Source organism: Genypterus blacodes, unplaced genomic scaffold (genome assembly GCF_046128005.1).
Source record: "Genypterus blacodes isolate CSIRO-AG114 ecotype Tasmania unplaced genomic scaffold, CSIRO-AGI_Gbla_v1 ptg000032l_1, whole genome shotgun sequence".
NCBI lineage: Eukaryota > Metazoa > Chordata > Actinopteri > Ophidiiformes > Ophidiidae > Genypterus > Genypterus blacodes.
In genome coordinates, this window is record NW_027466845.1 from 8,262,247 (window position 1) to 8,278,655 (window position 16,409).

General features: G+C 45.0%; 1 protein-coding gene across 1 annotated transcript in view; it reads right to left on the reverse strand.

Annotated features, from left to right (window-relative positions):
- The window catches only part of grik4 (glutamate receptor, ionotropic, kainate 4), a 184,138-nt gene that overhangs the window by 1,212 nt on the left and 166,517 nt on the right, over positions 1-16,409 (reverse strand). Inside the window, exons 12-19 of the mRNA XM_076145889.1 lie at positions 15,610-15,813; positions 11,171-11,284; positions 4,567-4,676; positions 3,575-3,748; positions 3,120-3,285; positions 2,211-2,436; positions 676-804; positions 423-541 (exon numbers count right to left, since the gene is read on the reverse strand). Of these exons, the coding sequence (XP_076002004.1) occupies positions 423-541; positions 676-804; positions 2,211-2,436; positions 3,120-3,285; positions 3,575-3,748; positions 4,567-4,676; positions 11,171-11,284; positions 15,610-15,813 (1,242 nt within the window). The remainder of the gene's footprint in view (positions 1-422; positions 542-675; positions 805-2,210; positions 2,437-3,119; positions 3,286-3,574; positions 3,749-4,566; positions 4,677-11,170; positions 11,285-15,609; positions 15,814-16,409) is intronic.

A 16,409-nucleotide genomic window follows, 5' to 3' on the forward strand; every position in this document is an offset into this window, starting at 1 on the left:
GGCATGTTAATGTAAATGTTATGATCAGTCAGATTAGGCTTCAGATCAAACAATCACATATTTCTGAAGAGTCAGCTCTCACCGACACCTTGCACACATTTCTACTACCAGTAAATTGTGATTCTATTCATTATTCTATTCTATGTATGAATATCATATGCTATCTATATATAAATCTACTGTCGTTAAAAAACGAATCCATAAATGCATGTATGCACTCAGTGTGAGGTATGTGTGAGGTTTATCTTTGGCTTTGTGCTGAGCACGACCCAGAGGGAGCCTGCGCCCTGCAACACCTGTTGTCAAAGCTGTGCATTGTGGGAAAGCCTAGTAGCTCCACGAGGAGGAGGAGGAGGAAGAGGAGGGTGCCAGGGGAAGGAGAGGGAGACAAAGCAGATGCAGGTTAGAGGGCCCTCTCTCACCTCTGTTCCTGGTGTGTGCCTCAACATCCACGCAAACTCCAGCACTGCCATGAAGATCGCCACCAGCAGGCCGCAGACCAGCACCACGAAGATGCCGCCGATATTTTCCATTCCCAGACCTGGGAGAGCAGAAGAAGAGGAAGAGGCAGGATATGTGGGATTAGCCTGGGCCAGAGAGGGGAGATGACACTCGGAGGGATTTGTCTCAGAAGTACAGTAGAGAGAGGAAAGAAGGGAATTCTGGGACGCAAACCTTTGGCCCGGTGGTCCTCCTCCTTTGGGCACTTGCCGCCATCCCACCACTTCCTCTTGAGGATCTCCAGACGATTGTCCTCCTGCAGTTTGAGAATGGCCAAGTCGAACTCATCACGGTAGACTGAGCCTGGAGGAAGAGATAGACGATGATTAGAAATACATTTAGAATAATGCCCTAAAAATCCATCCATCCATCCATCCATCCACCCATCCATCCATCCATCCATCCATCCATCCATCCACCCACCCATCCACCCAGGTGACACAGGCAGCACATAGCCGAGCTGCTTTGTATCACTGCACCACAAGCTGCCAGCACTCCTAGCTAGCAACAAACTAGCATTGCCCTCTCGTCGTGACCTGACCTTGAGACGTGTCAGGTTTTCAAACTGAAATGCGACGAGACGCAAACATCAACATCCCAAGAGACGCCCCATTCATTATGTCATATTTCACAATTAATGGAAATTGCTAAATGTAATTTAACATTCACTCTTTATAGACTTCTAGCTAATAGATTCGACTGCTGCTTGGCTAATGGGACTTTTTCTCTCAGAGGAAAGCTTGTAATTAGTAATAAATTAATCTATAATGAATGTACTGCGTGAAATTCTTTATTTTTTTGCTAAAAAGCCGTATTATGAGAGGGATACCGTGCTATCAGTGGGTGATTATCACAGAATAAAGCCCGACAATGTGTTTTCCCTGACATCATTGCTCTGGTGCGTTCAGGCTCGGCCCCACAGTCTGCTCACTAATAAAGACACACTTGAACTGCTTCGCTTTACCTTGTTTACCGCATTTTGGTAAATAAAACATGAACCACAGCGGTACAAAGTGAGACTTACTCGTTCTATCGTTACACTTTGCTTCACCTGCTCTCCTGAGCTAAACGCGAGATTAAGGGACTTATTAAAGAGTTTGCTGTTTTCTAACCAGTCCTAACACACTGAGCAGCGCGGGCGTATCATGCAGCATGGCCCCGGTTCACACATCAAAGGAAATGGGATTATTCTTGTTTACTTTATGTGAAGGTGTGTGAGTGAAGCTCAGATCAAAGTGTTAATAAACTCTGCGTCAGAGCAGATGTATGATGCCTCAGAAGTTATTTGTCACGATCCCTCTTCTCTCTTCGTCGCAGCACAGTGTGAATAAGAGCGTCTCCACCGTCTCTGCCACACTTTCCCACTTTTTGCAGCGAGCGGTTTACTTTTTCATTTTCCTCTCCCGGTATGAAGTTAATAGTATTTCCTCACCCTCTGCTCTTCATTTCCCTTTCTTGGCTTCAGTATGAATGACACAGCGCTTTTCATCCTCAACCATCAGCTTTTGTCCCCTGCTTCCGGCATTTCACCCCCCTCCTCTTCCTTTCCCCTCTCTCTCTACTTATCTGTCATATCTGCTCATATCCAAAGCTCCCACCGCTGTGAAATGCCTGTCAAAACACCCCTCCTCTCTTAGATACCTTCCCTCCTCTTCCTCCTCTTCCTCCCCCACCCTCTCTCCCGTCTCATCATCCTCTCTCCTCCTCACCCAGTGGCATGCCGATGCCATAGCCTTTCGTGTCCAGCAGGCCCCCGATCTGCGTCAGGTTGCAGTTCCTCTGGCGGTAGTACTCGTTCATGGTGCTCTCCAGTAGGTAGGCGTAGTTGGAGTTAAGGACGCGGGCGATGCCTTCCTCTGTGCTCTTCACAAACACGCTGGGCTGCTTGGAGTGCATGAAGTTCCACATCCGCTGGTACGTCTGGTAGCGAGAGTTCTGGAGATGTCAACGAAACAGTGCGTCACCTTATGCTGTATTCCCTGAGATCGACTGTCATTTGTTTGCTCATAACCATTTTGGCGACTGCTGAAATTGTGTGAGCCTATACTTTATTTATTTCTGTCACAGCTTGAGACCAGAATAGAATCTTCACCAGCCCAACCTTTCCTCCACTTTCTCTCCCTCCGTTTTCCCCGAGATTACTCAAGGGGCCCGAGGACATAAAAGTGGGGGAACCAAGGACAACGTCCCTGCTTCCTCCCTGCTAAACCATACTTCACTGTCTCCCCTGCTTCTCTCTTTCTCTTCCTGAGGTCAGATCTGGAGGATCAGAGAGGATGGGGAGAGGATAGAGTATGGCTCTCTCAGGGACCTGGACTGTGCCCAATCCCCCAGTGGGGAAGGATATTGAATGGCGGTGGTGAGTCACAAGCAGGAAACTGATAAGACCTGTGCTTAGAGGGGGATGAGGACAGGAAGGACGGGAGGGGGATGAGGAAGCGAATGATGCTGATGGCCAATTGATCAGAGATGTCTCTAGAGTGAGCCTGTGTGTGTGTGTGTGTGTGTGTGTGTGTGTGTGTGTGTGTGTGTGTGTGTGTGTGTGTGTGTGTGTGTGTGTGTGTGTGTTAGTAGTAGACAGTATATACCAAAGAGTGATATACTGTGTGGGCGCTGACCTGGAAAAAGGTCATGGTGGATCCTCCATGCATGGTGCCGTATTCAATGGCCGTCTGGTCTGCCAGGTCGTCCACCGACTCTATCGGCACTTCCATCCGCTGCACTGTTAGGAAGGCGGCCAGGTTGGCAGTGTAGGATGAAATGATGATTAATGTGAAGGCCCACCTGAGGAGAAAAGACAGGGCAGAACATACGTATTCATGTACGCCAGCGTGTCGGCGGGTCAGGCTGCTGTACAAAGACAGATGGACTGGGTGGAAATGTATGAAGAGAGGATCAAAATGACTCCACACCTGAGGACGCGGGGACCCTCGGTCGATGATGCGTGGACGGATGAATGGGAGGCTGAAGATGACAAAGCCTGGGCTGGATGTGGGGAAGTGAGTATCACAGTAGAGGATGATGATGATGATGATAGTACAGTATAATAGAATCTGTTGGTTTCTGTACTTACCAGACTCCACTGACGCAGCGTGTGGACAGCGCTCGGGGTGCAATGGTGGAGCCTTGCTGCATGAAGCCTCCGACGGGGAACCAGAAGCTGTTGCCGAGCGAGTACTGGTTGATCAGTAGGTTGCAACGTCCTTTTAAACAGGGATGAGGGTTGTACCACTCGTAAGGTGTCAATCTGGGGGCGATGCGGCAAGAGAATAGAGACAGTTGGAGGCGTTAGAGGAGAAACACGGCAAACAAGTGTGGAATGAAAGTCAAAACCCGGGTCGTGACGAGAGCAGAACTCGAGAGACAGGAAGCGAGAGAGGCAGTGAGAGGAACTCAAAAAGTAAAACAAAGCTAAGAGTCAACTGTGCACAAAGTCACTGCGGCTCTCCAGGGATGTTACCCACCTTTTTTACATTCATCCCCACCCCCAGTGAACGCGGCTCATTCTGATGTTGCCGCGTGAATCGAAATTGATGTGACAACTATGTTTACCTTTTAAAGTTATTTTCAAATTATTTCAAAAATGCTAGGACTATAACTTCAACTACTAATTCATTATTTACCATTTTATCCTGTTACTACATTTAAATGACTGTATATTCTAATTTTAACATATTTCATATTTAATGATCTAGGAATCAGGAATTTTTAGTTGTATGTAAATAAAATTGGACTTTTGATTGATTGATTGGTTAATTTTTTTCCACTAGATTTATCATCTTTTTTCAGATCATCACAAGCATCAGATGATGTGTTCATGAAAATTTTTTTCCGTTCAAGGTCTGCATCAGGAGTCATGCCAGTTCCGTCCCAGGACACCAGGTGTCACTGTGATGCTGGAGACCTGCTGCTGGTAGGAGTTCAGACAAAGCAAAGAGAGAGCAGACACCTGCTTCTTCCTCTTTCTAACCTCATACATGTTTGTTTCTCTCTCTCTCTCTCTCTCTCTGCCCGTCTTCCCTCTTTCATCTCCTTGGCTTGCATGGAGGAGCCTTTCTTCCCTACCTGGCCACTAGAAACAGGACGCAGCTGACAGCCAAGTAGGCCAGAAGCATGAAGAGCCAAACTCCAGGAGAGAAAGGATCCAGGAAGGAGAAGTATCCTGGCCTACGTCCCTATAACACACAGACAGACAGTGCACAGTTAAAAATCATTCAAATCTACTTCGACACGTAACACAATAATGGCTTTTATTGTTGTTGTAAAGGTGACGAGGACCTGATTTGCTTGTGAAAAATGTCAGATTTTGAAAGATTAACAGCATATGGAGGGAATCCAGATTGATGTTTGGTGTTCATTCCGTCGCCTCTGGCTCAGTGTCATCTGCTCAACGTGCACACAACGTAAATAAACGGATTTTGATGTGATAAGCGAACATTTTCCTGTTCTAAACTGATAGCACTGTTATAATATGAATCTCATTCGCATGTAAACATTCAGATCCACACTGTATTAATGAACAAACGCCATCTCGTGTGCTTTGTCGACAGTGGCACGGGGCTGCTAATAGAAACACCACAGATAAGAGGTTTTATTTCCCATTTCGTGGCACTGAAAGACTCAACTGAATGCACAGAGAGCTGCAGTTTGCCCCTTTAACGAGTGTACAATGCACACGTACATTCAGTTACATTAGGGACTTTATTTTGGCCAATGACACAGTAGAATCTGAGGTCAACCTGATTACTACATTAATAACAAAGAGACAAAGACAGAGGGACGCCGTTTACACCCTGCTGAAGGTAGCACACAGTCAGGAGGAGAAAGGTCAAATAATCAACAAAACCATTACAGCTGTATTAAACAGAATTTCATTTCAATGACCTATTGTTGACTTCTTGTTTGACTGGGAGCACACAACACCCCAGTCCGGGGAGCAAAAAGGGGATGAGATTAATAGCTTTGGCTTGGAAGAAGTGGCTAGTTATGATGAAGCAGAATACGGGTTGTAATGTATAGGTTTGTGCTGGTAATGAGCGGTAGGAGGGATAAAGCGGCTAAAACTGTTTTGGCAGCTTGTAGGCCAATCGGTATATAGGGGCTGATTCCTAATGTTTCATTATGCAGCACCAAGAGCCATTGTCCTCTAAATGAAACCAATTAATGGTGACACAGAGCCAAGAATCAGGGACACAGTGTGTTTATTGTGTGTTTGTTCGCTATGTGTATTTAAATAGCCTGGCTGACCGAGCAACAGCATCAGCGAGGGAAAATGAAGCGCCTTCACAGCGACGCACGTCTCTGCTAATTATGCTGTAACGAAAGTGGCTGTCAGGAGCACCGTGACACAGAAACAGTGAAGGTGATGTACTGCAGTGACAACCAAGTACTAGTTCTTATTATTACCCTTTCTGTAATATCTCTAACCATTGCCAAAAAAACAGAGTGCTACTGAAGTGGAAAGGCATGATTCCTCTTCCCAAATTGGTACCAAGCACCTATATACACACTCATTCCTCTTCTTCACTGTCATCTAACATACAGAGTGCAGTCTGTTTCTGTTTGACCGTGTTGCGCACCATCTAAATGAAACCAGTACAACATTTTAAGACATTTTTTCTTTGACTCAAGTACATCTTCCAGGTTATTTATCAGTATAACTTTTGTGTTCATTGAGGTGAAGGGATACAAACTATTTATTATGTCTACTTACTGCTTGGTCAATTGTAGGCCGAGCTACTTTGTCCCCAGAAACTATACTCAACATAACAAACGATTGTATTGGAACCCAAATCTTTGTTTTGCAAAAATACTCGATGAGGTTTCCTGATAGAACCTGACAGATGCCAAAACAGTGCAGCAGTGTGTTTCCCTGGCCCTCTAAAATTAAACTGACTCCAAGACGGTGAAATGACTTTAGCGAGCATTTGTTATGATAAACGAACCCCCATTTAGACTTCCGCTGAGATGGAAATACACTAATGTGGCTGTAATCACTCGCATATGAGCCTATCTGAGTAAAATACGGCTGGTGGTGCAGGAAGCGGAGGAGAGATTTAGTATAGTTTTTAGCATGATTCAAACCAGCCTGTTGGCTTTAATGTCTGTCAGTCTATATCTGGAGCGCAATCGTTACGATGATGATGATGATGATGATGATGGTTGTCTGAAAGCCCATTTATAGAACAGTGAAGAGGTGGCACACAAAATGGCCGTCTCAAAAATAGAAAACTGTTGAAAAGTGGCAGTGGTAACCACAGGGGTAGCTGCAGTGTGCGCGCGCGTGTGTGTGTGTGTGTGTGTGTGTGTGTGTGTGTGTGTGTGTGTCCATCCAGGTTGGGGCGTGCTGAAGCAGCATTTTGTTAATCGTTAACATCTTTAGTTCCCACCAAGGTGCTGTTGTCAAAGATGAAGAGAGCTGCAGGACACCTGACTCCCAAGCAAACAGATGGTGGAGAAGAGTGCAGGCGAAACGACCACAAGTAGAGACGAATAAAAAAAGAGACAGATGACATGGATGACGGGAAAACAGCAGGGGGTCATGCTTAAAAACCTAGACGATGGGTACTTTAGTGCTGATTACTGCAAGACTGAGGGAACATGACTGTTTCACGAGTTGGCAGGGAGCTGCAGCAGATTCATCCACCCTCTATACCTGCTTATCCTGGTCAGGGTTACAGGAAGCCAAAGGCCATCCCATTCTCCCCCCTGCCTTTCTATGCGAAAGGCAGGGGGGAATCTGTACAAACGTCTTAATTTGTGCATACACACAAGACACAAGATCGTTCCATGAATGAAGAGTACTACGAAGAGTATTTAGGGACGAATTTACGACTGTTTTTGTTGGTTTTAGGGGCAAATGAGTGATGTGAAAAAACACAAAATGCAGACAGATTTAACTTTGCTGGAGGAGAGGAAACGGCACCTGTTTGTTAGCACCTGGGAGTTTTCTCAATTTCTTTCCTTGTATTTTGCAGTTCCTCACCATCCTGAAACTGATTACATATTTGATCTGTAATTCACATCACATCACACAGTGATCTTGTCTGATTCTGAACTGAAATGTCAGGAAGACCCATAATCTCCTGAGCTTTCATAATTCCAGGATGTCCTGTTTGGATCAGTACTGTTTCCTCAGTAAAGCAGGCCGCTGGTAAAGAGACACTGGTGCACTCTGCTGCCTCATACATGTGTTTTTAAAGTGTGCAGCAGCTCATCCTTATTAGTGGCACTTCACTCAAATTGCCTGCAAAATGGATGCTGCTCCTGGTTGTAATTTGCGGCATCAAAGCTAAACTGACTTGAGAAAGTGTGATTACTAAAACGGAATCTTATCTGAAATTTCATCACGTTTTATACAGTAGCGAACGCCTTTAGGTGCTCTGCTAACTCCTCAGTATGGGAGCATGACACGTGAGTGCATGTACATTATAGAATGTTTCTGTGTGTGTGTGTGTGTGTGTGTGTGTGTGTGTGTGTGTGTGTGTGTGTGCGTGTGCGTGTGCAAGTGTGTGCGTGCGTTTGAAAGCTGTCAGCAGCAGACTTTACTGTCAGTCATGGGCTGCAGGGTGGAGGAACGCTCGGCTAACCTGCGCTCCTGGAGTAGCAGCGCTGAACGACAGGCAGCAGGTAGACGCTCCTGCCTGCTAGGAGACTGACACAGTACTTATGCATATCAGCAGCAGACGGGAGACATTACAGAACAGTGCTACAGCTTTAAGCTCCTTTAAGCTGCAATATATAGGGTCCTGGTTGTCCACACAGTGACATTTGCAGCAGTCATTGGATGACTTTAAAAGGGACAGGGGGATCATTTTGTAGATGCTTATTGTCACATTAAGGTGACAAGTGGGCTTAAGGCAAATCAGCGCATTAAAGAGTGCACAGCGCTGCCACCGAGGGGCAAGCATCCTTTTTAATTTGCCATTTTACAAGAACGCTTCAACAAATGCAATAGCAAAGGCAAAATTGGCAATAACGCTGTGACGGTGTGTTGCGACTGCCATCCCTCTTGGAAAGCACTCCTTCTTTTTACAGTGCGGGGTGTGAGGGGCGGGAGGGAGGCTTGATGAGCTGGTGAGTGTAGCCAGTGAGGGATTTCACCTCGTCATACTACCTCTTGGTATTCATGTCACAGCTTTTACCCCCGTGAGTCCGCCTGCCTGAATGCTAACTCACTGACGGAGGCTTAGCATTGACTACTCCTGCTTGTATTTCTGTTTCGTTTCGTTTCCTGTTGCCTTTGTTGCATTGTGTGTACTTCTTGCCCTCTTGTGCTTTATGTCGTCGATCTTTTATTATCTTCTTTCTCTCCCTCTTCCCTCTTGCATCTCTCTTTCTGGCCATGTTGATAGCGTATGCATCACTAATTGTGTCAGGGCAGATGTTGACAGCTGTTCTCGGGTTGTTATGTTGCCTGCAGTCTGAGGGGAGCTGTTGATTTGGCTGAGGTCACAGGTCATATTCACAACAACATGCTTCTACCTCCGGGGCTCTCCAGGTTCTCTGCTTTTATGTCTGTCAAAATAAATATGTGAACAGCGCGTGTGTATGTGTGTCTGTGTGTGTGCATGTAATGATGTAGATGTGTATATGCTGTGTTAGGTATACTTCTTGAAACATTAGGTTGCTGTTCCATATCACTGAAAGGGTGTTTCGAATATTTTTTCCATTACAGAAAATTACACACCTTTCAATACCATGAAGTCATATAAAAGCCATGGTAATTACCAGTGAGTCAAATCAACAACTCTCATAGCAATTTTGTCTGGGGTCGTGTGTGGCCACAGAGTCAATAAAGCTCTGTCTGTGTGACTGGACCCTCAGGGCAGCCTCAGATTCCAACACAGCTTCTGCTCAAGCCTAATTAACTCCTGGGTCTAATTAAGGGCCTTTGGTTTCTTCCCCGCCCTCTATCTCTCTACCTCTCTATCTCTTTTTCAATGATATTTTGACCCACGTAACACCACGAGAATAATAATAGAATAGTCTCTTGAAATGTTTTATGTCCACCATGAGGCAGCATTAAATTAATAATGTAGGCGTGTGGGTTTTATGTGTGATTACAGGCAGCACTGTGGGTCGTCCAAACACTGTCTTTGACCATCGCAACAGGCACACCTTCAAATAACCATCGTCTCAAAAATACAAGCCCTGAGCTCACAGTGTAGACACAAAAAGAGAAGAAGAGAGAGATTGAAAAGTGATAGACAAATCCACAATACATACATACACTGACAGAGCTGAGAAATTGAGATTACAGGGCCAATAGCCTGAGTGTGATTAATATCTGACAAATGGCTTTATTCTATTGCATTCACTATTCCTATTGATCGGAGTGAAATTTTAATTTAAAGTTTGAAATAAGCAGCAAAGCCCCTTGCAGAAATCACTTTGTGTCAGATCAATACTTAGTGGATTAGAGCTAAATGTGTGCAGTCACAGAAATTCACATATCGAATTTTAGAGCCATGCAGTGGGACTGAGTCAGATCTAAGGAAATGCCAAGGGGCATAGGGAGAGTAAAGAGAGGGGACATCTGGCTTCGCTTATCCTCGTCTCTCTCTCTCTCTCTCTCTCTCTCTCTCTCTCTCTCTCTCTCTCTCTCTTCAGAACACAACATGCAGCTATACCTTATCTGTCTTCATTTCACTCTTGTTGACCTCTTACCTCGGTTTAGGGGTTTAACCGGGGCAAATCTGTGCTAATACTACTATGTGACTCTGCGCCACGCCCTGAGGGAGGCCGGCTCCCTATCACCTTCTCCCTCTGCCAAAACCCCTGCCTGCCTGCTTGCCTCTCACTTCAGAGATGATACGCTACGCAGCCCATTTAACACACCACCTGCTGCTAGCATCGATTGATTCTCCCTAACCGCTGGCATTCAACAGAGTCCCTTGCGGTGACACCTATTAGCGTCATGTGTCGGCAGGAGAATGGGAGGCAGAGATTGTGAGGGTTTAAAAGAAATTAAGAGAGGAGCAGGAAGGAATGTGTGTAAAAGCCCCACTGGGAGGCAGGACAAATGTTAGCTTATGCTAGTGCCAAAACACCTAAATACAGGCTGTGTGACCAGCACCATACTAGGCCTGCATTGTCACCTTGGGTTTTGGGGGAGGACTGATGATTAATGGGCCATGGGCTCTGCAAATACCGACTCATTTCCACCTGCCCAGCTGTTGTTACACTGTTTGTTGCTCAGGGTTTCTCTCTGTGGGCCATGGAGTGTGTTGCTTGTGTGAATAAGGCAGCCAGACCCAATCAGAGGCCAAACAGAGAACAACTGTGAAGCTGCTACATTGATCAGGAGGTTCACACTGTAAAACACACCATCTGGTGCCACCGAGAAGGCAGGACAGGAGGGAAAGAGGGAGGAAATGAGGGAAGCAAAGAGAAACTGGACAGGGCTAAAAGTAGACGCAACAGGAACAGAAGGGAGAGGATGTAGGAGGGATGAAGGAGAAGGAGGAGACGCAAGGGAGGAAGGCAAGCAGCCTTCAGCGAGGGAAATAGAATAGCTGAGCAGTAAATTATTTGTGGAAAGATTTATACAGACTCAGAGAGAAAGACGCTATAGGCCAACACAAGTTCCAGCTAGCTCATTAGACATGGCCGACTGCCTGCTGTGAGCGGTTAATGTGGGTGTGGGGGCTGGAGGGAGGGAACTCACCAGGTGGACGCGGTACATGATGCTGATGCCCAGAGTCATGAAGGGTTTGGAGAAGTCGATGACTTTCTCACGCTCGGCTGTGATGGTGAGGCCTGCAACTGCCAGGTCAGCTTTCTGGAAATACACAGAGACAAAGTCAGAGAAACACAAGGAAAGCCTTGAATGTACACTTAAAGCTTAAGGGATGTAGAAGTGCTTCTACACTTACTACACTCTGAAGTCTGCATATGTGCAGGTGTTCTCTTCAGAACACTATCAATGGCCCCTGAAAAGCCTCTTGTCAAACTCAGAATCCATTTTGTTTGTGCATGTGCAGTCAATGTTTTTTAGCTAGTGCTACCTTTACAAACTCCTAGGCATTGTGCTTATTTAAACTGTAGGCTACAGCGCCTGACTCTGGGACTTGAGAGGAACGACAGTGTTACTGGTAGGGGTGGAGGCTCACAGCATTTACAACATGTGCCTGGGAAATTTGTTATGATATCACCAGAATGAATACATGGACGGTGTATATGTTGAAGCTTATCATGTGGTTGTGTGAATCAATAGCACCGACAGAGTGCGTGTGTGTGTGTGTGTGTGTGTGTGTGTGTGTGTGTGTGTGTGTGTGTGTGGGGGGGGGGGGGGGGGGGGGGGGGGGGTTTGTTTGTTTGTTTCTAAAAGGATCCTGAAAGGTTCTTTGTGCCTAGCCAAAAAGAACAGTCAAGACAAGCACCGGCATACATACACACAAACATCGAAATGGTCAATGTACACTGAATGCTGTATTGCTTTACAATAATAAAACAGGCCAGCAAAGTGCAACTGCAAGTTTTTTTTTATCTCCCTGAGGGGGAAAGGGGTGAAAACAGCAATGCATTGCTCTTTGTCTGCAGGGGAACTGAGAGGTTTGGCGAGTGAGAGGAATGGGAGGACAAGCGGGCGGTGAGGAGAACCCTGCTGCAGCACTGCAGACGCCAATCAGAATTCACAACCACCTTTTTCTACCTGAGGTAGAGAGATGTAGGGTTACGCCTCCACTACACGAAATTACCTCTTAAGAGGAGAGCTACGATTATATTTTGCTGGTCCATTACTTTTTGAAGTGCATTCTAATGTGTCATTTTTAATCAAGCTTCTGAATGCAGAGCTACGGGTGGTCTCGACAGGTGCAGGAAAAGGCGTGACAGTGCCTCCCTGATTAACACAAGACTCGAGGCACTCGACTTTTAAGATGAAAATAACCAAAGGATCAAATAATATAAAACCTTAACCTGAGAAATCCTGCAATGAGATCTTCATCAACTAGGACAGTTTGCTTTTTGTACTCCAGAACAAAAGCAACACCTGCTGTTTGTTGCAGAATCGATTTAGACTTAAACTTGTTGATGTGTGCCCTCCATGTATCTGAAATCTCCTCACACACACTTTAAAGGAGGTCCTCTGAGTCTCATTGACATGACTTAGCCTTGACTCAAGGGCAGAGCCTTTTCAGGGCTTATGGCACTAGAGCAGATCTAAGCCATGTCCTCCAGCTGACTGTGTGTGTGTGCGTATATGTATATAGAATGTCTGTCTGTCTGTGTCCCAACCCAAAATAGCTAGTCCAGAACTTGTCCATGGTTAGAGCGGCTTTCCATCTGAAATACTGATTCTCAGGTACAGCTGCAGAGATTTCATCATGTCCCATGAACTCTGCCACATCAAAGCACTTTCCCTTCCCTACACAGAGGGAAGTGTGAATAGTAAAAAAAGAAAATATATTTATATGATTCAGCTCATTTCAATAGCAAATATTTGCTTGTACAGCAGAAGAATATAATGACTTTGGCTTTCTATTCTCATTCAGACAGTCAATTGACTACATGCTAATATTTGGGACAGAATAGAAATGAGGGCAGCATTGGGGAATTAAGTGGGCCGCTTAAGTGGGACCACTTAATTCAAGAGATCTGTGAGGGAAAGTTACTAATTCAGAGTTGAGCTGCGCAGGTGAATGCATTCATTTCCGGGCGGCACATTCTGATTATTCAAATTCATTAAACTTTCTGAGAATGAGGTCCTCCAAATGTTCCGAGTCCCTCCCTTAAAAACCAATCACCCGAAGATTAAATATTTATTCCTCAAAAATGTAACTGAAGAAACACTGCACTGTAGTGGCAGTGGCAGTGTTATAATGTGAGAGTTAAACCTAATACAGCTGGCGTTTGTACGAGACGACAACAATTTGAAGTGATTTAAGCTAATTTTGTTACATATCGCTTTCATTTAATTCATGACACTGAGTTGAAAACAGACACTTTAATTCATTGTGACTGTGTGGCCCTGTGTTGTTTGTTGTGGCTGGATCCGACCAGTGAGGGACTAGCTGTATGTGACATAAACAGAGGTGACAAAACGATGGAGGAGAATCTCTTTTAAGCAGTGAAGAGCAGTCATGCAACACAAATATAAAAGTCGATTTGGGCAAAAAGCGGATGCACGGTGAAATACGGCGGCGGTCAAACTGGGAACTCGATTATAGTCTATCCTCGTAAATGTGGTGCAAATTTACAGTTGAGAGACATTTAAAAGCGTTCCTCTCCTATCGAATTGTTTCTGCCTCAGTTACTGCATTTGCCTTTAAAAATGTGTAGCTTTTTAACGGCACCCTGCCCACTCTCCAGACTCACGCTGTTTCCCCTCAACATCTGCTGTCCCCAGTGTTTTATCTGTTATCTGTAATCTTCTGCTATCTTATCTGCTCTCTCCATAGCTTGAATCTGATCCAGCCGATGTGAACGGCAGAGGGAAGTGTGCACACAGGGACCAATCATGCAGGCAATTTCAACAAAGAACGTCAGTGATCTAACACAAAGCAGCTACTAAAATATTTATGTGAATATAGAACATTAATTACTAGACTCCTGTGTGTTTGCCCTTTTATGCCTTCGAGTAAAACTTAAAAATACAATGTAGAGTTTACTGTTCAGTGATATACTACACCATTTTCACCTGCATTCAGTCATACAGGGAAATAGTGTGAGTAAAGTCGACTCTGCTGTTTGGTCTCTGGGAGATGCTGTATTGTCAAACTGCAGTACTGTGGATTAAGCAGGACAGCATTTGGTTTGGACTTTCCCTGGCGTCTTTTTATCCCTCAACAAACTTAACTAATGACTTCCATCGTCACTGGCAGGGACTAATGCACCGCTGCTATACATTTCACACCCTATCATTATAATGGGGCTTTTACATCAGCAGTGTGTTTGCATCGGTACAAATCAGGGACTAGATTCCTCGAAAAACAAAGTGCATATTGAGCACACACAACCACATGATAACCTTCAACATATTCATCTGAAGACATGCTAGGTAAGGCTGATATGTTACTGCCTTTTCACAGAATTGCCATTGCATTTTAAAAGCCTCAACCAATCGAGACTTCTCCAAAACTAGTGTGGAAGTTAGTAGGGGACCACCCACTGTGTTTGTTTTAGTCTGCAGCGACTGTGTTCAAACCTTCCTGTACAATCCGTACCAATGGAGGAAATACATTCTAGTCTGATTGAGCCGAACCAAATGTTGGGTTAGGTGTGAAAACTATTTTTTTAGATCAATTTATAGTATTTTCCATCCCTCCTCAGCCTATGCCTTTATCCATACAACAAACACTTCCCTCTCCAACATAACACCTATAATTCCCTCATCTGCAGCCTCTGACACACATCTCAACTTCAGCTCGAGCAGCTGTCAGAGACACATGTCGACTTCCACTACGGCCCTTTATAGGATCAACCACTCAGAGGTTACTTACAGGCTGAGAGAAGGTGGGCAGGCTGTGACAAAAACGAGCGCAGGCACTCATTTCTTTATGTCTGTAATGGCTTTGCCCCCTGTTAGCCCACAGAATTAAGATGGATCACTTCTTAGGATGAACTCAATCTTTCTCTGCTACATTCGCTGCTTTCTCCTCCGTTGATTTTCCTCCTCACAGTCTTACACCTACTCCATTTCATTTCCTTTCCCCCTTGTCTCCCTTCACCTCCGAAATACAACCTTATCTGCCTGTTAACAGCTACATACAGAATGGCTGAAAGAGTGTAAGACCTCACCAGGAGAGAACGCAGAAGTGATTCAGGAAAAAAAGTCTGTTGAGGTCAGTTCAGAGGGCTTAAGGAAAGGAGCTGACAGGAAACAAGCCAGCAACAAGCTGTGACTGTTTCAGAAAAAACAATTCTTAAGCTGAAAAGGTCAATATGACATGGAAGAAAACTTTCCACTGTGGGCTTCAGCTTATAAGAGCTGAACAACACATGCATGTTTGTGTGTTTTAGGATTTGACTGCCGAGTGGAAGTATTTACACAGGGGTGGCTTGCAATCTGTCATAGCCAGAAGCCAACATTTCTGTCCTGTGGCACCTCAGAACCAGAAGCCATCGTGTTGTATATGATTATAAATTGTAAATATATTTCCATACCCTTGAGATGAGCTCTCCGACCATCCCAGTCCACGTTCCATTAGCTCCAGGAACACCGTACAGTCCATCCCCCACCAGCCGGATGCGATATTTGAACTTGAGAATGTCTGACAGTTCCTTCAGCATGTCCACACAGAAGCCTTCGTATCGTTCATTTCCCTCCAAATTTTGATGGTTCGGCCGTAGCATGACATATGGATTCTCCTGAAAAACATACATGATTTACATTACTTCACTATTAAGGCCATATTTGCACGAAAACAAGAAAGACGTAAACCATTTCTATGTAACACATGTGATACAGACGGACAAAACTTTAGATTCACTTCCAATTCACTTCGTACCAGATTACCCAAAGATTTCTGGATGTGAAGAAGAGCAGGGCCGTACATAGGAAACAGACTGACAGGTTCTTATCTGTTACATCCTGTAAAATGAAACAAAAGCACTTTCCCACTGGTGCTGAACACACACTCACATCTACTGTATTTACAACCCGTCTTTAGGAGATCCAACTTTCCATTCAGCCGTCTGCTTATTTATGTCTTGTTTTGTCATTCGCGTGACGCCGTGGGATGATTTAAAACAGCCCCACAGTGATGTAGTTTTTAAGCCAGCCTTACTGTGCTACTTTTAAAATAATGTCAGTGTCAGACGTGTGTGCTCAGGCTCCCCTACATCATAAAGCAGACAGCCTTGTGTGCCACTTCGGTGTTAGACTTCCCCGCCGTGCAGTTTGTGAAATCAGCTATAACTAACTGACTGTGGACTCTTGACACTAGACACCGATGATGAAAATG